Source organism: Mesoplodon bidens (genome assembly GCF_964165515.1).
Source record: "Mesoplodon bidens genome assembly, chromosome: 9".
Classification (NCBI taxonomy): domain Eukaryota; kingdom Metazoa; phylum Chordata; class Mammalia; order Artiodactyla; family Ziphiidae; genus Mesoplodon; species Mesoplodon bidens.
This window is the reverse complement of record NC_138166.1, coordinates 59459576-59481209: the sequence shown is the minus strand read 5'-3', so window position 1 is coordinate 59481209 and position 21634 is coordinate 59459576. Positions and strand designations below refer to the sequence as shown.

The window sequence follows — 21634 nt, the reverse complement described above, 5'->3', positions numbered from 1 at the left end:
TATGTATTGAGGTGCTCCTATGTTTGGTGCATAAATATTTACAATTGTTATATCTTCTTTTTGGATCGATCCCTTGATCATTATGTAGTGTCCTTCTTTGTCTCTTCTAGTAGTCTTTATTTTAAAGTCTATTTTGTCTGATATGAGAATTGCTACTCCAGCTTTCTTTTGGTTTACATTTGCATGGAATATCTTTTTCCATCCCCTTACTTTCAATCTGTATGTGTCTCTAGGTCTGAAGTGGGTCTCTTGTAGACAGCATATATATGGGTCTTGTTTTTGTATCCATTCAGCCAATCTGTGTCTTTTGGTGGGAGCATTTAGTCCATTTACATTTAAGGTAATTATTGATATGTATGTTCCTATTCTCATTTTCTTAATTGTTTTGGGTTTGTTATTGTAGGTCTTTTCCTTCTGTTGTGTTTCTTGCCTAGAGAAGTTCCTTTAGCATTTGTTGTAAAGCTGGTTTGGTGGTGCTGAACTCTCTCAGCTTTTGCTTGTCTGTAAACGTTTTAATTTCTCCATCAAATCTGAATGAGAGCCTTGCTGGGTAAAGTAATCTTGGTTGCAGGTTTTTCTCTTTCATCACTTTAATTATGTCCTGCCACTCCCTTCTGGCTTGTAGAGTTTCTGCTGAGAGATCAGCTGTTATCCTGATGGGGATTCCCTTGTGTGTTATTTGTTGTTTTTGCCTTGCTGCTTTTAATATGATTTCTTTGTGTTTAATTTTTGACAGTTTGATTAATATGTGTCTTGGCGTATTTCTCCTTGGATTTGTTCTGTATGGGACTCTCTGTGCCTCCTGGACTTGATTAACTATTTCCTTTCCCATATTAGGGAAGTTTTCAACTATAATCTCTTCAAATATTTTCTCAGTCCCTTTCTTTTTCTCTTCTTCTTCTGGAACCCCTATAATTCGAATGTTGGTGCGTTTAATGTTGTCCCAGAGGTCTCTGAGACTGTCCTCTGTTCTTTTCATTCTTTTTTCTTTATTTTGCTCTGCAGCAGTTATTTCCACTATTTTATCTTCCACCTCACTTATCCGTTCTTCTGCCTCTGTTATTCTGCTATTGATCCCATGTAGAGTATTTTCCATTTCATTTATTGTGTTTTTAATCGATGCTTGATTCATCTTTAGTTCTTCTAGGTCCTTGTTAACTGTTTCTTGCATTTTGTCTATTCTATTTCCAAGATTTTGGATCTGGGAAATAGAATCTTGGATCATCTTTACCATCATTATTCTGAATTCTTTTTCAGGTAGACTGCCTATTACCTCTTCATTTGTTAGGTCTGGTGGGTTTTTATCTTGCTCCTTCTCCTGCTGTGTGTTTTTCTGTCTTCTCATTTTGCTTATGTTACTGTGTTTGGGGTCTCCTTTTTGCAGGCTGCAGGTTCGTAGTTCCCGTTGTTTTTGGTGTCTGTCCCCAGTGGCTAAGGTTGGTTTAGTGGGTTGTGTAGGCTTCCTGGTGGAGGGGACTAGTGCCTGTGTTCTGGTGGATGAGGCTGGATCTTGTCTTTCTGGTGGGCAGGTCCACGTCTGGTGGTGTGTTTTGGGGTGTCTGCGGACTTTTTATTATTTTAGGCCGCCTCTCTGCTAATGGGTGGCGTTGTGTTCCTGTCTTGCTAGTTGTTTGGCATAGGGTGTCCAGCACTGTAGCTTGCTGGTCGTTGAGTGAAGCTGGGTGCTGGTGTTGAGATGGAGATCTCTGGAAGATTTTCGCCGTTTGATATTATGTGGAGCTGGGAGGTCTCTTGTGGACCAGTGTCCTGAAGTTGGCTCTCCCACCTCAGAGGCACAGCACTGACTTCTGGCTCCTCAATTTGGGATGATTTGTTGTCTATTCATATATTCCACAGATGCAGGGTACATCAAGTTGATTATGGAGCTTTAATCCGCTGCTTCTGAGGCTGCTGGGAGAGGTTTCCCTTTCTCTTCTTTGTTCTCACAGCTCCTGGGTCTCAGCTTTGGATTTGGCCCCGCCTCTGCGTGTAGGTCGCCGGAGGGCGTCTGTTCCTCGCTCAGACAGGACAGGGTTAAAGGAGCAGCCTCTTCAGGGACTCTGGCTCACTCAGGCCGAGCGGGAGGGAGGGGCACGGAGTGCGGGGCGAGCCTGCAGCGGCAGAGGTCGGCGTGATGTTGTACCAGCCCGAGGCGCGCCGTGCGTTCTCCCAGGGAAGCCGCCCCTGGATCCCGGGACCCCGGCAGTGGCGGGCTGCACAGGCTCCCGGAAGGGCGGTGTGGACAGTGACCTGCGCTCGCACACAGGCTTCTTGGCGGCGGCAGCAGCAGCCCCAGCGTCCCACGCCCGTCACTGGGCTCCGCGCTTTCAGTCGTGACTCGCGCCCGTCTGTGGAGCCCCTTTAAGCAGCGCTCTTAATCCCCTCTCCTCGCGCACCAGGAAACCAAGAGGGAAGAAAAAGTCTCTTGCCTCTTCGGCAGCTCCAGAGTTTTCCTGGACTCCCTGCCGGCTAGCTGTGGCACATTAGCCCCCTTCAGGCTGAGTTCTCGCCGCCAGCCCCAGTCCTCTCCCTGCGCTCTGACCGTAGCCCGAGCCTCAGCTTCCAGCGCCGCCCGCCCTGGTGGGCGAGCAGACAAGCCTCTCGGGCTGGTGAGTGCCGCTCGGCACCGATCCTCTGTGCGGGAATCTCCGCTTTGCCCTACCCAGGTATGTGGGGAGTTTCTTGCCTTTTGGGAGGTCTGGGGTCTTCTGCCAGAGTTCAGTAGGTGTTCTGTAGGAGTTGTTCCACGTGTAGCTGTATTTCTGGTGTATCCGTGGGGAGGAAGGTGATCTCCGCGTCTTACTCTTCCGCCATCTTACCCGGAAGTCTGGGGAGCCTTAATTAATTTACTAATTGCACTTCTTATTTTAAGTGGTACATTGATTTGGGTCTATAGTGGTTAAGTTGCTGTTTTCTCTTACAAAGTGTGGTGTTCCTTGTTGGGGGTTCAGGAAGAGGGTGGCTAGAATATGTACCCAGCCCTAGGCATTGGCAGAAAATATTGCCCCCATACTTGTTGGGTACCTAAGATTCCCTAGAGTTACTCCAGCAAGTCCTCTGTGTAAAATACAATGTTGTTACCTGAGAGTACTGAAATCGGCAAATCTTTAGTGCTCCCCTGGCCCCGATGTATGAATGTACTACTTCAGTGATTATGTGTAAGGCCTGAGTAGAAGGTTATCTCTACCACGTGATGTAGAGGAGGGTCTGGGAGGACGGAATGAAGATGGGTATGGTTTGATGGGGAGCAGGGATGAAAAGGAAGACTCAGAACATAAGGGGATGCTACCCATGTGGGAAGCAGTAGGGCAGGAGGGTTGAGTACTGGTTTCATTTCATTAGAGTTCCCATATAGAGTCTCCTCTATGCTCACTTAGAAGCCAGGAGAAAGGAAAAAGCTGGGTGTTTCTAATGTTAAACCAAATAAATGTTTTACTTACTTCGAATGGCAATCTATTAAGGCATAGGGTAGATTTTTTCACTATCATAGTGAATAAATAATGGAATGTGCTAATGTGAGAGACTGAAATTTACTTCAGTAGGGATCTAAAAAACAATAGATAACCTGCTTCCTGGGCTGTTCCTTTAGGAACAAACCCTGAGGGAGGAATGTCCAAGTTCATGAATTGGCCACCAGGGGTCACCAGAAGAATTGAAAGGACTTCTGAGGCAAAGCCATAGTTTCTTGCTCACCAAGAAGAGGGCAGATTTGTGGGACCTGTGTGCCCACCCTTCTGTTGTTAGAAAGACTTCTCACTTAACTATTTATGATTCCTTTGTCCCTTCTTTTATATTTAGAATTTCCTTGTCCCTTCTTTTTGATCATCAGTTCTTGCTACACTAATCTGACCTATATGTCATTAGTAGAGATTTTATTTTCTTTTAAATTAAATATATAAATTTTTATCAGTAGGGGATTACTACCTTTCTGGTCTCAGCTCAAATGTTAGCCCATCACCAGAGGACTTCTTTAAGTGTTCAATCTAACGTCTCTCCATTGTTCTTTCAGTTTACATTAGTTATTTATGTATTTATTTTTGGCTGTGTTGGGTCTTCATTTCTGTGCGAGGGCTTTCTCTAGTTGCGGAGAGCGGGGCCACTCTTCATCGCGGTGCACGGGCCTCTCACTGTCGTGGCCTCTCTTGTTGTGGAGCACAAGCTCCAGACGCGCAGGCTTAGTAGTTGTGGCTCACGGGCCCAGCTGCTCCGCGGCATGTGGGATCTTCCCAGACCAGGGCTCGAACCCGTGTCCCCTGCATTGGCAGGCAGATTCTCAACTACTGCGCCACCAGGGAAGCCCTCCATTGTTCTTTCAAATCACCTGCTTATTTATTTATTACCTGTCTTCCCACCTTACCAGAAAAGTAATCCGAGCTAACACTTAAGTAGACATGTCAGGAACTGTTCAATTGCTGGGCATATATTAACTCTGAATCTGCACAGCAATCCTGTACGATAGACATTATTATTATTATTATTTTTAAGCAGAAGACACTGAGACACAGAGATGTTAAGTAACTTGCCCAAGGTCACACAGCTCTAAAATCAAATAATTAAAATTCATACCCTGGCAGTCTGGTGCCAAAACCCATGCTCTTAATCATTAAGTATCCTTCCTGTCCATGAGTGGAGCTGGTCTGAATCCCCAGCCCTAGAATAATGCCTGTTCATGTTATATGTTAAATGAATTAATACATTGTTGTAAATTCAGAGTGTCGGACTATTCAGCCAAGTGGTAATATGTACTGATACGAAGAAATTTCCACAACATGTTGTTAAGTGAATACAGCAAATACAGAATATTATGTATAGACTGATTCTATTTTTTTTTAAAAAAGTGCTTATGTATATCGCATATGTAACATCTATAAGATACGTGTATATGTACATGTGGGGAGGTGAGGTGGGGTATAGAGAAAAATCTGGAAGACTAAATATTTCTATGATCATCTCTAGGGAATAGGATTGGTGGGGCAAGGGGGACTTTTTTTATACCCTCTTTGGAAAAAAATTAAGAATAAGTACTTTCTTTATAATATGAAAAGCTTTAAGTAAAAATTTTTAAAATTTTGACAAAAATAAACACATTCTCTCTCTTATTTCATACACTCTTGAATTATAGTTTCAAAATAATAAGTACTTTAAAAGTCCTGAATTTTGTAAATCTGTAAATGAAGTAAAGCAGTTGTTTCTTACTTCATTTGATCCTAAGTTTTGCAGTGTGGCTTTGTTCAGGGTGTCTTCATTTACTTTTATTCTTTCCTAAATGGGGGGTAGCGAGTGGGAGAAGGGTTTCATTCTCCCAACTGAGAGCTGAATATATCACCCAAGGAATTATCACATAATAACTTTATGCCATTCTGATTGACATAATTATTGTTATATGTCATGACATTGTGATGTCATAGCATATTACAGAAGTCCGCAGGCTGTGTTATAACTAATTCCAGGGCTTTTTGCGATGTACATGTGAACCTTTCTTTTCCAGCATCTGACTTTTGCATTTCATTCCAGATAAGGGTAGTATTAGTTCACGGGTTGGTTGGCTTATCAGAGTAAGAAGATGTGTGCGTGGAGTTTTCTTTTAAAAAATGAGCTTCTTCAGAGGTTGTTGAGCTCATTCACCTCCTTCAGGAAAGTAAATTTGAGGAGCAGGGTCAGCTGAGGTTGGAGGTGTGTGTGTGCAGATCTCCTATTATTTAAGCATTCCAAGAATGCAGTGTCCTGTGCTTCAAAGTTGCATAATAAAGCTGTTTGGCACTGAGGTGTTGGACTTGACTTTGTAGTGTGGCCTCTCAGGGTCAGCCTATTTTTCTGAGAGCCCGGAGGTCCCATCAATGTGCCAGGTCACAGGAAGGGACATGAAAAGCAGGGGAGGATAGGGTGGAGATCAGAGGGCCCTCGGCATCCAAGAGGGCAAACTCTCCATCACCCTCACAGATTTTCAGCCCTGCCTGTACATTTAACCACTTTTAAAACAGAGCTTTTAAAACAGACTGATGCCTGCCTCACCCCAGACCAGTTGAATTGGAATCGCTGGGATTTGGGCCTAAGCAGTAGTTTTTTTATAAAAAGTTCTCCAAGTTATTTTAATGAGTGGCCAAGGTTGAGAACCACTGGCTCATGGGTAGCTCTCCAGGGCTTCTAGAAGCTCATGTGCACGATAGGAAGGAAGTGGGGGGCTGGAGGTCCGCTGGAATGGATGGACTCACAGTATCTCACACGCCCGGGAGGCTGGAACTACTTCCATCTAGATTCCATCCTGTCTCCATCTCTAATACTCTCCTACTGCTGAGTGAATACAAGTGGAAGGTGGTCCTGGGGAGTGATATTGAATAGCAAGATAGCGGATTGGAGGGGAGATAAAAATCACTTGTTCAAACAAAACACACAGTTGGGGCCAGGCAGTCTAGGGCAGAGGTGGTTATATTTATTCAGCACAGTAGACTTGACAATATCATTTCATGATACATTTTCTCATTAGGGCCCTTGGGCAAGCCTGTGAGGTGAGCATTTATTGCCCTTTGATGGATGCGGCAGCAGAGGGCTGGAAGAATCTGAGGCCCAGGATTACGCAGCTATCACGTGGCCAAGTAGTTCCAGGGTCGCTCTGCTTCCCTACAGTGGCTCTACAAGTCCAGCTTTGATGTTAATTTTTTCTGCTTCAACTTATAAGTTCCTGCTTCTCTTGAATTCTTTATAGACATTTGTAACACTTGAGGCAAGAGAACCAACTAGCGAAAAACTGACCAGGGAAGATGTCCAAAGGAGCAAGAAAAAAAAGCAAACAACCCACTTTTCCTATTCTCTCATTTATAGATGGTTTACATGAAAACTGTCTATAAATTCCTAGTATTTTTCTGTTATATTGAGTTGGCCAAAAATTCCTTCGGGTTTTTCCATAAGATGGTACGGAAAAACCCGAACGAACTCTTTTGGCCAACCCAGTAGCAATAGCTAACATCTGTAGAACATGCACTATATGCCACTCACTGGGTTTTATGAAAATTAATTTATTTAGTCCTCTGAACCACCACATGGCATAGGTACTATTAATGATCCCCATTTTACAGGTGGGGAAACTGAGGTCTACAGGACTCAGTCGCACAGCTAGTGGCCCAGATTGGAATCCAGTTTGGGACAAGAGCTCACAAGACTTATCCATTACACTGTGCTGACTCTTGCAGGTACAGCCCTGATCTGAGTTCCCAGTCTGACACTGGGCTCCTACCTTTTCTACCTGCTTCCTTAGTTATAATAATCATTCGTGCTTAATGCGCTTTTTATCATGCATTAGGTTTTGCTCCAAGGGCTTTACAAATATTATATTATCTCATTTAATTCCTTAACACTGGAGAGTGGATCCCAGGTGGCCCCTCCTAGCGAGGCTCTTCTCCAGCTCACAGCTGTTCTGACCGCTGCCACTCTTTCAGCCCGCTCCTTGGCCCCTTCCCAAAGCTGCCAAAGGTCTCTGTAGATATTTGGTGACTAGATAAGAGAAATCCCTCTGTCCCTGCTGTTTTCATGGTTAGAACCCTGTAAGATCAGCTCTTCTTCCAGGTTCTTGGCTGTGGGTTCCAGATCCCCTCCCCTTGCGTTCATCTTGCCTTCTGCCCACAGCCTCCTCACATCATCCAGGTGGAAGAGCCAATCCACGTTGACCTTCTAATGCAACACTGATTTGTCTCTGGGTGACTGGGCTAAGTAAGAGGTTGCAGGATTTCATTCTGGGCTGAAGCAGTAGGATCCAGACCTGACTGACTGCACATCAGATGAGCCATGACATCAAATGAGGACTCACTATCAGGTTCTGCTTTGAGCCTTGTGGAGACCAAGTGGAGCTTCTTTCAGATTGCTCCCAAGGCTTCATGTAGGGCCAGGCAACCTCCATGCTCACTGCTCTCCCACCCAGTTCTTCTCTGTCTTGAGGATTTCTTCCATCTACAGCATCGTTCCTGGCTCTCCTTGTGGCTGGATCCTTCTCAGCTTCCATGTCTCAGTTTCACTCTCAGGATCTCACTGAGAACTTCCCTGATCACTGTGTCCAAAGGAAATGCCTCTTTCTTTGCCCTCACTCGCTCTTTTAACATCACCCTTAATTATTTCCTCTCCACGCTCTTTTTTTTTTTTTTTGTGGTACGCGGGCCTCTCACTGTTGTGGCCTCTCCCGTTGCGGAGCACAGGCTCCGGACGCGCAGGCTCAGCGGCCACAGCTCACGGGCCCAGCTGCTCCGCGGCATGTGGGATCTTCCCGGACCGGGGCACGAACCCATGTCCCCTGCATCGGCAGGAGGACTCCAACCCACTGCGCCACCAGGGAAGCCCCCCTCTCCACCCTCTTTAATCCTCATATTTATTCATTTATTTACTGTCAGTATTTCCAATGAAATGTAAACTTCAAGAGGGCAAGGAATTGTCTTTTTCACTCACTGCTCTGCTAGGACCTGCTCCTGGCGTGGTGCTGACCCCTGCGAGGTGCTGCGTGAAAGAAGTAAAGACCACTCTGTCATCAGGGGTGATGGTGTTGACCACTACCAGTGGCTCATTTCCAGCATCCCAACCCTGCCAGTGACCTTTCCTTATTTACATCAGCCACATCTCCTAAATAAATCCATACCTTGTTCAGGGTTTTGTTGCTATTGTTTGCATGGACTAGATGCCTCAGGGCCTGTCTCTGTTCTTCTCAGTTTCATCATGTTGAATGAAGTTCCTGTTATCCCTGTGGGCACCTTCTCTAAATAAAATCAGAAAGGCAATTTGGGCTCTCAGTGAAAGGGGAAAATTGCCACTGAGGAGGATGGATTCTTTGTTGTGCCTCTTTGGGAATATGTTGGTCAAATGGAAGAGTCCCCAGAAAGTTTAAAGAGCTTTAAAAAAATCTAACAGTGCCCTAGGCAGTATGCTGGGTGTCTAGGGGCACACAAAGGCTAAGCGTCTACAATCTGTGGCTTTTCTGGCTATTAGTGAGAAAAGACTTAACTGCACAAGATAGATACCGGCATATGAAACAAATACTAAATCAAAACAACAAGAGATGACAGTGGAGAGTGGTCACTGGGGTCTGGGAAGGCTCGATGAGACTTAGATGAGTCAAGGCTGTGAAAGACAGAGGATTGGGGTAAATTTGCTTGGATGTATTCTGCAGCCTTAGCACTCTATGTAGTCACTGGGTTCTTTGTCCCTTCTAGATAGAGCCATGGAATGCTCCAGTTGTCCTCTGGCTGCAGGGTGGGCCGGGAGGCTCATCTATGTTTGGACTCTTTGTGGAACACGGACCTTATATTGTCACAAGGAACATGACCGGTAAGTGCTGCTTGGACTCTGTTTTCCCATGGAGAGTTCTTCATTTGAACCTTATATCTGCTCTAGAAATAACTTAGGGTGAACAGTGAATCACTAGTAATAGCTTTACAGTTCCAGATTATAAAAACATAACTTTCTGGCAATGTTTGTCCAAGAAGGAAGAGCCACCAAGGTGCGTGTCCTGGCTGGGCTGCCTTCTCCCTTAAAATTTGGGTGAAAGGTTCCAGGCTTTGTTCTGCCAGTCTGCTGCTTACTCAAGCAATCCGGGCTTATGAAAACAGTTGGTATTTATTACTATTTGGGTAAGCCCTTTTGCGTAGGACAAATGGGTGGAATTATATCCCTAGTTATTCACATGAACTGAACACTGTACTGTTCAGTCACATGAATGATCGGATATCTTGGAAGCAAGATACTGAGGGCTGGGGCTGGCATGAAGGAAGGAATGGAGAAGGAACCACATCCAGCTCTAACCCAGGTTTACCTCCATCTCATTTTTTTGGTGGGGAGGGGAGACTGTTTACTTTCCCTGGGTCAGAATTTGGAGGGTGAACCAGTTTGTGACTCAGTATATTCATGTACACAATTCTGTTGAAGTTGTGGTTCTCTTCAGCATTGGATGGGAGGAAGCAGATTCTGCGGAATTGGACATTAAGGATGATTTCACCCAATTGGACAGATGGGTTTATTGCATCCCTGGTTGATGGGTGTTTCTGCATGAACCAGTTGCATGGAGTTTTGTTTCCAAAGTTCATCTTAGATGTAGAAACTCTCTGGTTCTGGGAAAAGTAAGGGAGAGGAGGGGAGAAGAAAAAGGCGCTGGTATCTGTTCCCTACTATGACCATATAATGCAACATCAGAGGGACACCAAGGGTTCGCTGACCTGGAGGGGACAGGTAGGTATGTTGGGCTCCTAACCAGAGCTAGGCATTAGATGGGATGTTTTATTAATGACCCAGTCTAAAACCTCTTCTCTGCTTTACTAGTGCGTGCCAGAGACTTTCCTTGGACCACTATATTTTCCATGCTTTACATTGATAATCCAGTGAGTATCCCCAGGGTCCTGTGAAATGGTAGTGTTGGTCTCTCTTGTCTTTTTTCTTTCATTAAGTACACTTAAGAAATAGAAAAAAATACAGATTTAATTTTTTTTCTTTTTAAAATATAATTGTCTATTTAAAGAACACATTTGAAATTTAACTTTTCTAACATGTATCATTACATCCAAATTTGGGAGTTTTACTTGCTGCCTTCTCTCTTTCCCTCATTTCTAATCTTATAAAATGTCCTGATCACTGAATTATACCATCCAGGATAAGGGATTCGTTTCTTTCTGCTGATGATATGGGTTTCGCTATATATAGTATGGGAAGTCCTAATCTTTCAAACTGAGTTCTAGATATAAAAAGTCAAAACTGGCCCCTGTCACTTATCACAGTGAACAGAATGCCTCATCTCGGGGGGAGCAAAAAAGGTGGAATTCTCCTTGGGAAGTTCTTATGAAATTAAATCCTATAAACTGCAGTATAGGAAAGTAACTTTAGGGTCAGCTTCTGCAGATTGGGAGTATCTTCTTTGTCCTCTAACTACTTCCTCTAACTTCTTTCATTTCCCAGATGGTTCAAAGATAAAACAGAAAAATAGGGAGAAAAAAGTCCAACATTCTTGCCCTCCCCCATGTTTTGTCAACCATCCTTTTTCCTAGTCTATAATACCATATTTAAATAAAAGTTTAATTAAGTGTCCTGTTCTCTTGGGTGTTTGGAGAAAAAACAAAAGCAAAAATATTTACAACTGGTGTGTGTGGAGGGGGTGCATTCCTTATGTATATTATTGACCCCAAATAAGTAGTAGCTTCTTCTATTGATTTACAGCTCAGTTGTCCATGAACTTCTAGGTATAAGGAAATATTAGTTTAAAGCTAATCTTTATTTTAAAGCCCCTTGTCTGCTGAAGGTGAAAGGGCTTAGTGGCCATATTTCCCATAAATAAAGAAATGGGAAGGGCTTCCCTGGTGGCGCAGTGGTTGAGAGTCTGCCTGCCGGTGCAGGGGACACGGGTTCGTGCCCCGGTCCGGGAGGATCCCACATGCCGTGGAGCGGTAAGCCCGTGAGCCATGGCCGCTGAGCCTGCGCATCCGGAGCCTGTGCTCCGCAACGGGAGAGGCCACAGCAGTGAGAGGCCCGCGTACTGCAAAAAAAAAAAAAAAAAAAAAAAAAAGAAATGGGAAAAAATAACTACACACACACACAACTATCTTTTATCTCCAGCCTAAGTTCCTTCTTAGCAGGCAGAGCAGTGCACCCTCCAGGTTTCAGAGAGGAGACAACTTGGGGTCTTTTGATACTGTAGCAGGAGCCAGGAAAGGTGAATTTCTTGTTCTTAAAGCAACATCTGGCAGGGTCCCCACTGCAGGATCAGAACAGCTCAGTCACTGACTTCAGGGCAGAGCTTTGCGCTGCTATTTTGTTTGGGCTTGGAGGAGGGAAGGGGGACATAGGTGACATGCAGCATCCTCCTGTGAGGATGGCTGAGTGCATATGGGTGATGGCAAAAATCTGAGGTCAAAGTCATGGCCTTTGGAATAAGACTGATTTCCTTCCCATGTGGTATCTCTCAGCAGGACATGTGTTTCTCTGTGTTTATACCTGCTTATTTATTTCACCTTCAGGTGGGCACAGGCTTCAGTTTTACTGAACATCTCCAGGGATATGCAGTGGATGAGGATGACGTGGCATGAGACTTATACAGGTAAAAGACCCTGACTCTTTCAGCCTTCTTCAGACCAAACGTTTTTCTATTTCAACAGGACAATTCTTCCAGTAGTAGAAGTATTATTGATTGGTCTTCATAGTCCATTTCCTGAAGATCTTTTAAGAATACTTCTATGTGAGGTGTGTGTGTGCGCACACACGCACACGGCCTACTTTTTCCACTTTATTACATTATCGTTGACAAGTATGAAAGTAGAGAAAGTAGCAAGAAGAACTGACATCTTAAGGCATAATTTTAATTTTGTAAACATAGCTTCTGAAAAACAATGGAAACAGAGCAGAATTATTCAACCAAAGATGATTTTCCAACCTTTCAACTAGATGCCTAAGAGGTTTCTGCTTGCTTTCCAACATTATAGTGAACTTTGCTCTTGCCAGGAAACAACATCTCGGATGTTTGTTTGTTTTCTTTCCTCCTTTTGTGGCCTTCACAAAATGCAATTTTTTACTCTTGTGTTTCTCCTTCATGCCTTTTCCAGGCTGAAAGCTCAGCTTGTTAGCGAGTCTCTTACTTTTCCCTTCATATTACAAAATTATTCTTTTACTAAAAAAAAAAAAAAAATTAATGAAAATGTGACGTTGTAAGCCTGATCAAACAGTATATGTATAATGTCTTCCTTTCTTTTTCTTACATTCATTTTAGCTATTTTTTAGTACTTGTGTTTAAAGTAAGTGACCTTTCTTATTCGGTCACATTTTTTTTTTCAGTCTGTAAATGATTAGTAGAGACCAAGTCCTGGATTCTTTCAGATCACTAGGGCACCCCTTTACGCATTGTAATAATTTACTAAAAGAATCCTAGTGGCCAGGAAGAGTTAACTAGCTCCTTTACCCTGCCCCCCACTTTTACCAAACACTCATTCTGCTAATTACTTGGTGAGCAAACCCAACCAATCCCCAAAGTGAAAGTGAATCTAATAGGAGTCAGAGTTTTTTGATCTCTGACAAAAGCTTTCCGTTTTATTCTTCTTTCTCCCCTAGGCCAATGGCTGGGAGGGGTGGGAGTGGGGGAGAGGAAGGAAGAACTTCCGGCCTCTCTCCCAGAGATTTTTCTCTCTTCTCTGCTGCCCCAGAAAATGATATGGCTGTTGTCTGTCCTGCACACTTTCATCTGCCACATGTCCCATTATTTTAACACTTTTATTCAGTTTCTAGGCGGGCTGGATAGGACCCACACTTCTGCTTCCAGATACAATGAATGGGTCCTGGGAGCAGATTAGCCAGATCCTGACAGGGGTCTCTTCCCTGCCCCCAGCTCACGCACCTCCTTTTTCCCGCCACAGACATAATCCTGCCGGCTGTCTTTTACAAGTTTACTCAAGCGCCATGTCTTTCTCATTTAGCCCTGACTGTGAGCTCTCATTTTTCAGATCGGAAACCCACTTCTCCCCCATACCCTCCTACTCCAACCCTCTTTTGGCTTAAATCCAAACAACCTCAGTTGTTTAACTAGCAGACACCCTGAGGGCGGAGGGTCTGTATTAAAGAAATGCATCAGACCCTCTAAGCCAGAGCCTTGCACCCTTGCCCTTCCTTTTCTGGCTCTCTTGCCCCTCCCCCAGAGATGGTCACAGCTTCCAGTTGACCCTCTGAGTGGATATTTACTGCTGACATGTGGTTCATCTCCTCTTGCAAGACATGTAAAGAGAACCTATTTCAAAGCATCCATTGTTTATAGCTGTTTTAGTTCTTTTTGCTTCAGGCTCTTAGAACTGGAAAGTAGTTAATCAAGAGTAGTGCAGAAAACTGATTTCAGCTGTTTCCTTTATGGTTTGCACTATTTGTTTCCCTTTGTGACTACAGTCTTCTCTCCAGCTGTCCAGATGGGTGTTTGGAATAAGAAGGTCGCTTTGAAACCTATAAATTGTCTACTATTGGTTTAAAGAGTAGAACATTCTTTTTCTCCCTTTGAAAACCATCTTTCTTTTTTTCTGAAAAGCCAATTCCTTTTCACTATTATTAGTGCACGGCTGTAAGGAGACTCCTAAAGACATTTGACATTCACATTTAGGCTGCTTTTCTTTGTGTTTGGAAGTGAAACTTTTTCACTACCAAGATGTTTAAAATTTTTTTTTTCTATTTGGAATGTGTTTAGGACCACAATGCCTCTCTGGTTTAGAAAAATATATAAATTTCCTAAAGAATAATAAATTTTCTAACTTTGGAGTAGACCAGCTGGTGCCACTCTCCCTCTACCACTGTTTTTTGATTGCCTACTATGTGCCCGACATGGTTCCTGGTGCTGCTGATACAGTAGTAAGCAAGCTCCCCAGTCCCCACTCTCCCAGTGTGCCTGAAGTTACCTTCTTAGCAGCCAAACGGAAATGCTGCTATTCTATTCCACGTATTGGTTTGCATGGGAGATAGTATGTATTGCTAAACAAAGCTTCATGACAGTGTGACTTTGAAACAGGTTTCATATATTAAATTAGAACAATACTGCATGATGGGTGCAGGCCTGGCCATACGAGAAGCGGAATGAATGGATGCAGAGGATGGCTCCCCATCTGATGCAACAGAACGAAACCACCGAGATTCTTGTTGCTGTGCTTCTTTCAGCCTGTCAGCGACTAAAGCTACACCTTGTTTGGCTTTTGTTGGTACGGAGCTTCTGCTGAGATTATTTTAACCTCGGTTCTCCTGGATGTCTTGTATTTACTATGACCCTGACTCCACTAGAGCTGACCAAAGTCCAAGGCTGTCTTTGGATCTATAATGTGTTAGCATTTACATCTACCTTCTCTGCCCCGAACCCATCTTCCCTTTTAAAAAAATTATCTGAGGAGTATTTTCTCCTACTCATCCACCCTTGCAATCTGTGTTTCATCCTATTGTCCTTTAATGTACCTTTCTGCCACCAGGTTAGCCTCTGACTAAAATTTGACTCAAATTGACAAGGCCTTGGCACAATGCCAGCAAGGTCGCCAAATGGACACACCTGGAAGAGGCATGCCTTGTGTGCCAGGTGGCACTTGTGCCTGAGTAAATGCATGGAGTGCGTAGCACACACACGTGTATGTATTATGCCTTATGTATTTTGGCATTTCTACTTCTAAAATTTGCAATTTTATGTGAGCATGATTCTAGATATTTTGAAACAACCCTTCACCACATAATGGTACAGTCCTTGACGAAAACACAGTTCAATGAGCAAATGACATATGTACATGCAACTTACTAAATTTACCTGTTTCATTCTTCGTTCCCATTTAAGAAAGACCTACTAAGGCCTTGCTATGATTAGCCAAATTTTTGTTCATATCCTACTGTGAAATTAAATCTCTGTGATAGCTTCCTCAAGTGGGACCTTGCCTTGGAAACTTCAGCTAGATAATCCTGCTTTTTCAGGCTGGAAGCAGCCTGCAAGATTATCTCCTTCAGCTAAGATTGTCAGATAAAGTACAGAATGCCCAGTTAAATTTGAATTTCAGATGAACAACGAATAATGTTTTAATCTATGTATGTCGCATGAAATATTTGGAACATATTTATACTGAAACATTATTTGTTGTTTATCTGAAACTCAAATTTAATTGTACATCTTTTGTTTTTATTTGCTAAATGTAGCAGCCCTGACAATCCTCCAACAGATTCTTTAAGGAAATAAGCTTTAAGCTAAAGCACAAGGCTTAGTTCAGATTTACTATATTAAAATGTCTATTGCCATTCCAACTAGCAGGCAGAGAGAAAGACAAGCAGTTTTTAGCCTGAAGGTTGGAGAGAGAAAGCTGGAGAATAAACTATTTTTATCTCAGCTCTAAAGCTAGCTCATTGCCAGCACAAACATGGACGCTTTATAATGCAGCTTCCCAGATTTAGTTGCTACAAAGATTTTAGTTACTATAAATAATAAACAGAGAAATAAACTGAAACTCTACGGTAGAGTTTAATGGTGGGTTTTTATGGAGCCTTTGAAAATTAAGTATTTCCAGGATCACGGTGATTGTAATGACCCAGTTTTGCCTCTGGGTGACCCTTGAACTTTCTCCTTCTCCTGGTTTTGCAGGGCCTCCTTGCCTTTCATGTTCACTGGCTGGTTTACGGCTTTTAGTCCCGCAGCAGGAAACTGGAACAGAAACCCTGCCTAGCTTCTCAGGCATTGCAATCTGGGTCAAAACATTCATAAAGCTTCTGAGTTTCACAAGTTTTTGTTTCCTTTCTGAAAGATTTTGTTCAAGTAGAGAATGCTTCAATAATCCACCCTTTTCTTGCTTATTATAAAATAATTTCTTGAGGCTGTTTAAATCTATTTCAGCTTACCAAGGTGGCTGTTGGCATTCTTTCCTAAATGTGATTCTTTTGACCCTGGAGGCCACTGTGCATTTACTTCAATGTCTGTGACCATTTGGTGGTTTTCCCTTAGACTACAGTCATTTTACACCTTTTTCTGTTCTTTGGCTATTAAAACACTGAAATGCTGGGAGCCCCCTTAGAATATAGAAATGTTCAACTTCCCCACAGAGAGAGGTTGGTAAGCAACTAAGGTTCCCATTACCTCACCGCAACCCGAGATTAATGAGGTCATAAGGTTTGCAGAACTAACTCCACAAATTGCTAAGTAATAGGTGAAAGCCTGTAGCACTTTGCTCAAGGGTCCCCTCAACAGGTGGGTGATCCAAGTTGGTAACCCAGGGATTTGGAAACCTTCCCAGAGTGTTGATGTTCACTTGTCTCAACTTTGAGTATCACAGAGTAAGCCCACAAGTATTTTTCTAACCATCCACAGAGTATGGAGTGTTATGCACATGAGACGTTGAAAAAATGCCTACAGGAACTTATAGCATAATAGTATCTTAATTCAAATGTGAAACCTGTTGTCCAAGGATGAAATTGTGTAGCATAGCATGATTCCATGTGATTTTTATTGTTGTTCTTCTTTTTGCAGTGCACTTACTCAGTTTTTCCAGTTGTTCTCTGACTATAAAGACAATGACTTTTATGCCACTGGGGAGGTGAGTGGAAGTCATGTTTTCTTGCATGCTTCCAACATCTTCAGGGCTGAAATACATTATGACACTTGTGGTTTATTCATTCAGTATATACACACACACACACATCAATATTAATTCAGACCATATAAAAAATCCTCCAATTATCCCCCAGATGTCCTCCATAACGTAGTTTTAAAAATTCAGTGCCCAATAAAGGTTCATATATCACAGCGGGTTGTCATGTCTCAGTACCATGTCTTTGTTGGTGTTGTTGTCATTTGTGATGATGATTATCCAGAGTCTAGACAAGGTGCCTTGTAGAATGTCCCATTTTCTGACTTTGTCTGACTCTTTGCCAACGCTTAGATGCACTGAAAACATTTGGCAAGACCACTACATAGAAGATGTTGTTCACTTTCTAGTCTACCACATCAGAAGGCATATAACATCTTTGTTCCATTACTGGTCACTTAGTCAAGGCGGTATCTGCCAGATCTCACCATTGAAAAGGTACCATTTTCCCTTTGAAATTAATAAATAATCTGAGACCATGTGAACATCTGTTTCCCCCAACACACACACCAAATATGTCACCAAGTAGTTTTAGCATCCACTGATGATTCCTGTCTGAATCAGTTATTATACTGGGGGTTATACAATGGTGATTTTTCTGATCTGTCTTGCTTTAGATATCATCTGGCATTCTTCTGTAGAGAACATCTTTCCCTCCTCCTCTTCTCTGATATGTACTTTAAAAATATCACTGGGGGGCTTCCCTGGTGGCTCAGTGGTTGAGAGTCCGCCTGCCGATGCAGGGGACACGGGTTCGTGCCCCGGTCTGGGAAGATCCCACATGCCGCGGAGCGGCTGGGCCCGTGAGCCATGGCCGCTGAGCCTGCGCGTCCGGAGCCTGTGCTCCGCAACGGGAGAGGCCACAACAGTGAGAGGCCCGCGTACCGCAAAAAAAAAATATATATATCACTGGGGACTCATGGATTGTTAATTCTGTTTGCTGTGTTAAATTTTATTGCTATCATTATTGTTTTTGATGCTTGTATTTTCCTATATTTGGTCAATGGGAACCCTTCAGGCTGGCTCCTGTGTCCGTTTGACACACTGTTCCCCATTTGTCCCCGTTAGCCTTTGAGCATTTCCTTGCTCTTTGGCACAAATTAGTTATAAGTTATAGGATTATCTTGTACTTTCCCTGCCCTAGCAGGGAATTAATTCTATTTTTTTCCAGGGTGATTATGTTACAATTTAATGAACAGTTCATTTGCATATGTTGGTTTCAATCTTAAGGTTTGCTTTTTTTCATCCTTTTAAATTTAAGGTTATTTTAAAAATGTATAGCAGCCAATATTTTGAGAACACAAAAATTCTTAGGTGCTAGGAGTACAGTTGTGAAAAAAACAGAAAAATTCCCTGCATTCGTACATTCCAGAGGTGAAAGCAGTGATAATGAAAGAAATAAATATGTACCAGATGGTCAGGCAGCGATATGTCTGAAAAAGCTGTCATGAAAAAGATAAGCAGGGTGAGGGCTGGAGAGTGATGGAAGTATTATTTTGGATAAGATTGTCAGAGAAAGTCTCTTCGGTAAGGAGACCAGTCTCTCAGGTAAGCAGAGCCCTGAGTGATGTAGTGGAGTGATCTCTGCAATATCTGTGGGAAGAGCTTTCCTGGAAGAAGGAACAGCAAATGCAAAGACTCTGAGGTAGGGACAGGCTTGATGCACTCAAGGAAAAGCATTGAGCCACTGTAGAAGGAGCTTAGATGGGGGAGGCAGGCTGATCGTGTAGGGCCCTGTTGCTCATGGCCAAGTGGTTAGACTTTATTCTAAGTGTATTGGGAAACCACTGAAGGGTTCAGTGTTCCCTGAAACAGTATTTAGAATCAAATTCCATTCAGTTCAACACATATATTGAGTATGTACTATGTCTGAGGCTTTGGACAAGTATTAGAAAGTCAATGATTAAGACGTTAACTCTACTGTAAATCTGAGTCTAACCACACAGAATGAAGAGTACAGTTAGAGAAGTAGCTCTAAAGACAAATAGTATAAGGTGAGCAAATAGCTACCTCTCAATATGGGATCCTCAGGAAAAGACAAAACAGAGGAGACAACAACTAAATTGGATTTTGAAGGATAAATATGTGTGTACTAGTCAAGGCTCTTTTGCTTGCAAGTGACAGAAACCCTATTCAAAGTGTCTTAAGTAAAACAGGGGATTGAATTGTTGGCATCAGGTGTGGCTGGATCTGGTTGCTCAGACCTTATCAGGATCTTGTCTCATGTTCTCTCCATCTATTCACTTGGCTTTGCACTTCACTGATTTCATTCTCAGATAAGTTCTTTTCACCTGTGCCCTTGACTCGCCAACCCACTCCAGAGCTCTAGGTATAGCCTACCAGCTCAACTTCTCTTTCCCAATAATTCCACCATATACCTGAATCTCATTATCCATTTGAATCCCATGGCCATTCTAGAACTAATAACTGGAGTTAGGGGGATGGAGGAAGTGGCACTCCTGTCATTTTGGTAGCAACCCTGGAAAACACCCAGTTCACCACCAACAGAAGAGTGATCTGCTTAGTGTGTAATTCCTTGTCTTGCAAATAATGTGGCAATGTTGTTAACCATCATGTTGAACTTTCAGCAAAGCTACCAAATTCCAAATGAAAAATTTGACTTGTCTATTTCATGTCCGTCTGGTGGTTTCATGCATGTAGTTTCTGAATGTGTGTAACAAAGGACAATTTTCTTTTTATATTCTCTGGTGCCAGGATGAATACTTTTAAGGAAACCTGTGCCTTCCAAGTGATGAAGGAAGATGGGAATGAGGGCAGGCAGAGCCTGGGATGGAGATGCCCTTGCCAGGCAGCAGCATCTTCATGAGAACCACACCAGATACATTAAATCTGGGGGCACATCTTTTTCTAAAAGAGCACTAAATAATGCCTTGATGGTTTATTATTGGCAGAATGCTGTGTTCCTCTAGTCTACTTTGTTCCACCTGGTCTTCTGTTTTAAGGCTAGGAGGCAGAATGGAGAAGTGGAAGGAATTCTGGATTAATAATCAGGAGACCTGAGGCTCATTGCTGGCTTTGCCTGTCTGGATGATTCCAGACAAGTTCTGTAACCTCTCTGGGCCTCTGCTTTTCATCTTACAATCAGAAGGGTTGGTTTTTAAATTAGATCACTTCCGGGGATATTTTACTTTACTGGATACTCAACTGTAGTTACCTAGATGTACTCTTGAAGCATCTGTATACAATTGCAGTTTTAACATAATACCAACCCACCCTCCCTGTGTCTGCCACCAAAAAAAATGTTGTAATAGATTTTTCAAGAAAGAGAAATCTTTTCTCTTGTGAACTCTTCATTTCCTGAACAAATAATGCTGCTAGATTTGTAGAATTGTTCTTGGAAAACAAATGCATAAACTCAGAAATAGTTTTCTGCTTTTGATTGCAAAGGTACTAGACCTAAATATCCTCCACATTTGTGTGCTATGAATGAGGGTAGCCTGGTGCTCAAAGGGGCTGGAACAGCTGTTCAGCGCCCTAACTTTGGTGTAAGGGAGTCTGGAAGTAATAACAGTACCTACTGCATGGGGTTGTTTTGAGCATTTAATTAGATAATCCTCCTCAAATATTTAGCAGAGTGACTGGCTGTGGTGAGTACCCAGCATATGATGCCTATTATTACCATTCATGTTGAAAAGCTGGATTAAAATGTTATGGCTCCAAAGCATATGGCCTAATGCATGTAAACAGGGGCTGAGATGTTTAAAAGGCTCTGCTCACTTGTTCTTGGGGTATGGCATTGTCTCCCCTCTTATTTTGAAATCATCTTTAAAAGAAATTGTTTGCTTCATCAGAAAATGATGGTGGAGCTTGGAAGTTTTGGATGGTAGCAAGATGTGTGGGGACAGACCCAGGCCCTTCGCCCCTGCCGTGTGGACCACGCGAGGCCACAGCGAGGCATAGTGCAGCCCCGCCGCTGGGGCAGCGGAGAAGGAAGAACTGCCCTGTCTCCTTCCCTTCTCTCCATTTCTGCCCAGAACACCAACTGGAATTAATTCTCTCTAAAGAGAGACAAATGTGTCTATAAATCACCCTCCTCGAGGCATGAAAAACATGTACTTCAAAAAGAGAAACAAGCTGCATTTAATTCACATAATTAACTTTCTTCCTAAGTGTTATCCTTTCCGAGCCAGTAACTATTAGTGAGATTTCTCTTTTTCTTGAGGTACAGACACTCTTGAGAATCCACTCAAGTGTATGCGGGCCCAGCTAAACTTCAAAGCACAACAGCCCTGGCGCTGGAAGGCAGGGAGGTGACAGTAGGGAGGGGTCTGCCCACTGTCCTCTGAGCCTGTGGCTTTCTGTCCACTCATGGGAAAGATGTAGCGTGTAGAGGCGTTTGTGCCAATGGGTGGGGGCGCTTCCAAACTGGCAGGGCATGTGGTTAAAACTGGGCATCTCCTGATCAGCAGGAGAGGCCTACTTTCCTTAGAAGCAGTTTGGCAACCGTGATTAATTCGAAGGCTGAGTCTGAGGCAAAACTTTGAAGCTATTTAAAAATTAGTGAGCTTAATAGGATACTTTATCTTCATCTG

The 21634-nt window shown here is 43.0% G+C and overlaps 1 protein-coding gene across 1 annotated transcript in view; it reads left to right on the top strand.

Annotated features, from left to right (window-relative positions):
- The window catches only part of CPVL (carboxypeptidase vitellogenic like), a gene marked incomplete at both ends in the record, with an annotated part of 113929 nt that overhangs the window by 21027 nt on the left and 71268 nt on the right, over positions 1 to 21634 (top strand). Inside the window, 5 exon segments of the mRNA XM_081243650.1 lie at positions 9189 to 9303; positions 10291 to 10349; positions 11976 to 12041; positions 12045 to 12055; positions 16964 to 17030. Coding sequence (XP_081099776.1) covers positions 9189 to 9303; positions 10291 to 10349; positions 11976 to 12041; positions 12045 to 12055; positions 16964 to 17030 — 318 coding nt within the window.